This window comes from Vespa velutina, chromosome 3, assembly GCF_912470025.1.
Source record: "Vespa velutina chromosome 3, iVesVel2.1, whole genome shotgun sequence".
NCBI lineage: Eukaryota > Metazoa > Arthropoda > Insecta > Hymenoptera > Vespidae > Vespa > Vespa velutina.
Genome location: NC_062190.1, coordinates 1,424,001 through 1,430,000, shown reverse-complemented (window position 1 = coordinate 1,430,000; position 6,000 = coordinate 1,424,001). Strand labels below are relative to the sequence as shown.

The window sequence follows — 6,000 nt, the reverse complement described above, 5'->3', positions numbered from 1 at the left end:
AACTAATATTTTTTCTACGAAGAAAAGGAAAAAATATATTATTAAAAAAGAGAAATATTTGCTATTTATCTATTATTGGTCCTCATTGATGTCGAATAAAAGAAAATGTTGATTTGTTCTTTAAAAGATAAAAAGAGAAATAATAAAGAAAGAGAGAAAGGGAGAGAGAGAGAGAGAGAGAGAGAGAGAAGAAGATCGTTGTCGGTATTTCGACAAACAAGCGAGTTAGAAAAGTTTAAAAGAGAATTTCGAAGAGTTTTCAGGTAATTTCGAGACCTTCTTGGAGATCTTTAAAGGTTCTACTTCGTCGATAAGATAGGAAGCAGCAAACTAGAGCGAGAGAAAGAGAGGGGATGATAAGTGAGAGAGAGAGAGAGAGAGAAAAGGGAGAGTTGATAGTTCACAGAATTTATCGGCTACTATATACTATTGCTTTCTCTCTCTACTCCCCCCCTCTCTTATCTTTTATTCGGTTTACTCTTAGCCAGTTACAACCGATTACGACCTATACCCTCGTCAAAGACGTCATCTATCCCCTCTCTATTCTCTATTTATCTCACTCGCACCTCCATTAACTAATCGTATCGTCGGCATCTATACAACAACGATTGACATTATCATACTATGAAAAATGGTCTTTAAATCTTACGTATTACAATTTTCAAACTGTTCCAAGAAGTATTTGTGCTCTTTTTCGATCTTGGCTCGTCAAATATTAGACTCGTTTACTTTATCCTTCTCCCCCTCTTTCTTCTCCTTCTCTCTCTCTTTCTCTCTCTCTCTCTCTCTCTTACTTTCTCGACTCAGAAGTCTTTAAATGTTTGACTTTCGATGGGAAAATCGAAGTTAACTTTATAGATGTACTCATATATACTTTTCGTAAAGTCCAAGGAAAGCATGGTGAGAGTTACTTTTGATCTTTGAGAGTCGTTTCTCGAACTTATATCGCAGACGAGACACGCGTTTACTCGTGTAAAGTACGAAAAACAACTTCGCGACTCGTTTTAAGTCTATATTTTAAAGTAACCCTTCTATTTCAAGTAACAACCAAAAATTCATGTACAACTTTTATCTTTTCTCTCTTCGTCTCTTTGATTTCTTTCATCACATTTATAACTTTTAAATTTTCTTTAAAGACTAACAATTACAGAAGATATATATATATATATATATATATATATATATATATATATATATATATATATATATATGTATGTCGGATGATAATTTAATGACGTTATAACGTTAGAAATGTTCGTTCGAGTTTAACACGTTCCGTGCTAAACCATTTTTGCCTGACTTGTCGTTCAGGCTATTTGTTATTTTGACTAAAGAAAAAAAAAAACTGCATGTACCACCGGTGGTACACGTGGCCCAAAGATCAAGTTTAACGTGTACCACCGGTGGTACACATGGCACGAAACGTGTTAAAAGATAAAAAAAAATAAATAAATAGATAGATAGATAGATAAAGAGAGAGAGAGAGAGAGAGAGAGAGAGAGAGATACATTTATACGATTAGCTCGACGATTAAAACAAATTTTCGTACATAATATATATATATATATATACGTCGAATCAGAGAAAGATAGATAATATTAGGTTGGAAACTATGAAACGGACGTTTTTCTTTAGTTATTTATTCTCATTCAACGCTCGTTTCATAGTTTCCAACCTAATATAATGAAATAAGAAAAAAAAAAAAAGAAAAAAAAAGAGGAAAAAGAGAGGATAAGATCGAAAGAGAAAGAATGAAATATAAAAAGAAGAAGGAGAATGAAACGAGAGATCAAAAGATAAAATCGTTTCTCACGTCTTCGATCTTTCTCTCTCTCTCTCTTTCTCTCTATCTCTTTTTCTTTTTCTTTTGGCCCTTTCCCCGTTCTTCTTCATCTTCCAACCGATAAATCAGACTTAACGAAGGCAAGACATACGAGCAAGAGACTCACTTGGTATATTGTAGAAGTTACCGGATGGGGTGCGTACGAGACAGGATGGCTCGAGATCGGGATCGCGTTCGTGATCGCTTGCTGCGTGACTTCCTGGCAGTCTTCCGTTAAGACGGCTCATTGTAGGATTACGGGGTGGCACATCGGGTGGGCCCCGTGGTGCCGAATTGTCCAATAAACACCCTGCAACAACAATGAAAAAAAAAAAAAAAGTATACTTTTAGATCAAATAATGAACGATGTATATGGAATCAAACAAAAATAGAGAGAGAGAGAGAGAGAGAGAGAGGGGAAGAGAGAAATTCATTGAAAAAAAATAAAGGAGAAAAAATAAAAAATAAAAAAAGAAGAGTCGAGAAAAACCAGGTCATTTTTAAATATTAATTCAGTTCTTTGTTACGTACTATTGCGATCTTTGTTGAAAAAAGAGAAAAAGAGAGAGAGAGAGAGAGAGAGAGAGAGAGAGAGATTGGCCTTCTTTAAGACTTGACACAATGGTCTCTAAGGTAATCCTGGACAGGTGGGCCAAGTCGCGTTCGTACAGGGGAAGGGAAAGAAGGGGTTGAGCCGATCTCCCGATTAGACACGCCTCGTATGTGGAGAAACGTCGAAGAGAAACCTTCTTCGAGTGGTTTGCTCTCTCTCTCTCTCTTTCTCTCTTTTCCTCTCTTCCTCTCTCTCTCTGTCTGTCTGTCTGTCTGTCTCTTTTTTTCTCTTGGATATGCATATATGGTTACACTACTACTCTCATTCTTTCTTTCTTTCTTTCTTTTTTTTTTTTCTTCCTTTTTCGTTTGTTTTTTTCTTTCGTTTTTCTTTTCTTCTTTTTCACCGATTTCGACGATTTCGACGTTCGCGCATTTAAATATATCCGTTTAAATGCGCCCTTCCTCCCTTTCCATTGGTTTTACCTTAAGCCGGATCTTCGATACACGTTGGACTTATTTTAAACGTTCGCATCAATTTCTTTGTAAAATAATTTAATTCTCTTATATTTACAATTTAAATATATTATTTGAAATTTAATTTTAATTAATTGTATTTCAATCAATCTTTCGTTTTATATTTTATATTAAAGCAGTTGTGACGAAAAAAAAGAATATATATATATATATAAAATTACACAAACATACACACACACACACACACACACACACACACACACATATTATATATATATATAAAATTGTTGGAGAAAAATTTATGGTGATTACGGTTCTCAGTAGTACGACTCGTTCACAGATCCGAAGAAATTAACTTAGGATCGTTAAAGTTATCATCAATGTATTTCTCGCGATCGTACGACTAATCTCAGAGGATTAGTTCACCCTTCTAATCATTGTATTTGATTTTCTTCGGGATCAAGGATTGTATTGCAAAGAAATTTAAGGAACGAACGAAAAAAGGGATGACGAGAAAGAAAGAGAGAGAGAGAGAGAGAGAGGGAAAGAGAGGGAAAGAGAAAAGGAGTGACGAGAAAGAGTGAGAGAGTGAAAGAGTAAGAGAGAGAGAGAGAGAGAGAGAAAGAGAGAGGGAAGGGAGAGGAAAAGGTTTTCGAAAGGAAATTCGAGCAGTTTCTTCTACGACGAGTATGAGCCAGTGAAGCGGATCCTTTCGTATCTTTTTTTCCCCCCCGTTCGTTTTATAACGAACTGCCCTTCTTTCTTAAGGGAAGACATTACGTGATAAAGGGCGTAACAGGAGGTGATCTGAGAAAGAGACAGCAAGAGAGAAAGAGAGAGAGAGAGAGAGAGAGAGAGAGAAGAATGAAAGAAACGAACGAAAAAGTAGAAGTAGAAAAGATGAAGAAGAGTGGGCGTACGAATGGGTATGAAAAGAAAGGAAGAGATGAAAAAAAAGAATAAAGCGGAAGAAGAAGAAGAAGAAGAAGAAGAAGAAGAAGAAGAAGAAGAAGAAGGAAAAAAAAGTTTCGCCTTCTCTTCCTACGACAAAAGACTTTCTCAATCTCGTCTAATCGTTCTCGTTTCTTTTCTTCCCCTTTGGCCCTTCGTATCCACCCCCTCCTCCTCCTCCTTCTCCTCCTCCTCCTTCTCCTTCTCCTCGAATTACCCCCATCTTCTTCTACCCCTTGATCCTTCTTTCAATTCGAATCTGTGCTTCGTTTGCGCGAATATTTCGAGACCGACGAGCCGATTGATAAATAGAAAGAGAGAGAAAGAGAGAGAGAGAGAGAGAGAGAGAGAGAGAGAGAGAGAGAGAGAGAGAGAGAGAGAGAGAGAGAGAAGCAAAAGCAATATTACTCGACCCTTTTACTTTTGAACTTTCATCAATTTTTGATTATACTGTACAGTATGATTAGAATCGACATGATTCGTCTTTTTTTTCTTTTTATTTCATTCCAAAACTAGAAACGTCGGCCAATGATAATTTCGATCTAGCTTGTTGGGCTATAATTTTTTTTTTTGTTTGTTTTTTTTTTTCTTCTATATCTTTACTTACTTTCACACGTCCTCTTCGATTTAAGAAAAAGAATAATGAGAAGGTCGATTGGTGTCACTCGGGCCAATTTCGATTCTTCCTACAATTCAACGATTTTTCCGACAGGATTCTCTCTAAGGAGAAATTTTCTCGTTCCCATTGTCCCAAGCAATGTTTACCGCTACACGTAAAATGGAAGAGAAAACTGTTCGTAGGTTTTCAAACGTGGAAGGAAAAGAATCGAAATAGGAACGTACATGGCTATCGCGCCATTCGAATCTTATTCGCCTGGCCTCTTCAAAGTTATCGACTTAACTCGTAGAGGGTGTAAAACGAAGAAACAAACAGACAGACAGATAGAGAGAGAGAGAGAGAGAGAGAAAAAGGGAGAGAGAGAGAGAGAGAGAGATCGTGGAAGATTGGAAGATTATCGCGAAAAGTTACTCTCTTGCTTGACCTCTCGCGAACGGAAGTAAAAGAGGATGACCTTCCTTTCAAGATCGAAAGACATCATCCCTATGCTACTACCTTTCCCTTTATCTTGAAACATTCTACAGTACTCGATCGAAGATAATCGCAAATGGACATGAACTCTGTCCTTTTCGATCTTTTTTTCATTTTTCCTCCTCTTTTTTTTTTTTTCTTTTTTTCTTTTTTTTTTTTTCTCCTTTCAAACAAATTAATCCACGGAATAAGGAACGACTACGAGGAAAAACCATGGAGAAAGAAAACTCTGCTCATTGATATTCCACGCTCGAATTGAAACTATCCGGGAGAGATCTCGAGTGGACGTATGAGTCGAGTGGCCCTTCGAATCGAATCGAATGGAATCGAATGGAATCGAATCGAATCATCGAAGTGGAAAAGTCTACGGCAACGGCACGGCATGGCATGGCATGGCATGGCATGGCATGGCATGGCATGGCACGGCACGGCATAGCGTACAGGGTTGTCTTCCCTTCTTGTTAATAGATGATCAGAAGCTAAGCCACGGCTGGGAATTGTCAAGGCTCTTATACCCCCGTCCCTTAACAGAATCTAGCTAGGTAGTTATCTGAGAATGTTGGCTGAGGATTTAGAGGCGAAAAAACTAAGAGATTATAAGAAGATAAAGACAAAGGGGCATTGATACTAAGAAAAAGTGAGATAGAGATTCAGAGAGAGAGAGAGAGAGAGAGAGAGAGAGAGAGAGAGAAAGAAGAGAATGAAGGGTGAGGATAGAAAGAGAGGATTATAAGAGGACCCAGAATGCACGACAAAAGGACGAGCCAATTCGAATTCCGTTGTGCCCGTTGCTTTTACCACTACTATTACTACTACTACTACTACTACTACTATCACCGTCTATCCTAAATATCAGTCCTGTATCCTTGTTACAAAGGATACGCACGCGGTTAGAAATAAGGCATCCTTCATGAATCGAATTATGTACGTTCGGTTTGGTCGATGGGTCCTCTTCTTCTTCTTCTTCTTCTTCTTCTTCTTCTTCTTCATACTTATTCCTCGTGACTACCTACACCTTGAAAATCGTACCGATGAAATCTCGAACTTTGTTGAAAAAAAAAAGAAAGGACCAACCAACTCTACTCGGAAAAGAAGATCCAAGTGAATG

The 6,000-nt window shown here is 37.5% G+C and overlaps 1 protein-coding gene across 4 annotated transcripts in view; it reads right to left on the bottom strand.

The window, feature by feature from the left end:
• LOC124947898 (teneurin-m) overlaps positions 1 to 6,000 on the bottom strand; it is a 238,942-nt gene that overhangs the window by 24,625 nt on the left and 208,317 nt on the right. For 3 of the 4 annotated variants that reach the window (XM_047490670.1, XM_047490668.1, XM_047490669.1), the window contains one exon: positions 1,950 to 2,132. The exons of the other annotated variant lie outside the window; for it this stretch is intronic. In XM_047490670.1, the coding sequence (XP_047346626.1) occupies positions 1,950 to 2,132 (183 nt within the window). The remainder of the gene's footprint in view (positions 1 to 1,949; positions 2,133 to 6,000) is intronic. 4 annotated transcript variants of the gene reach the window in all.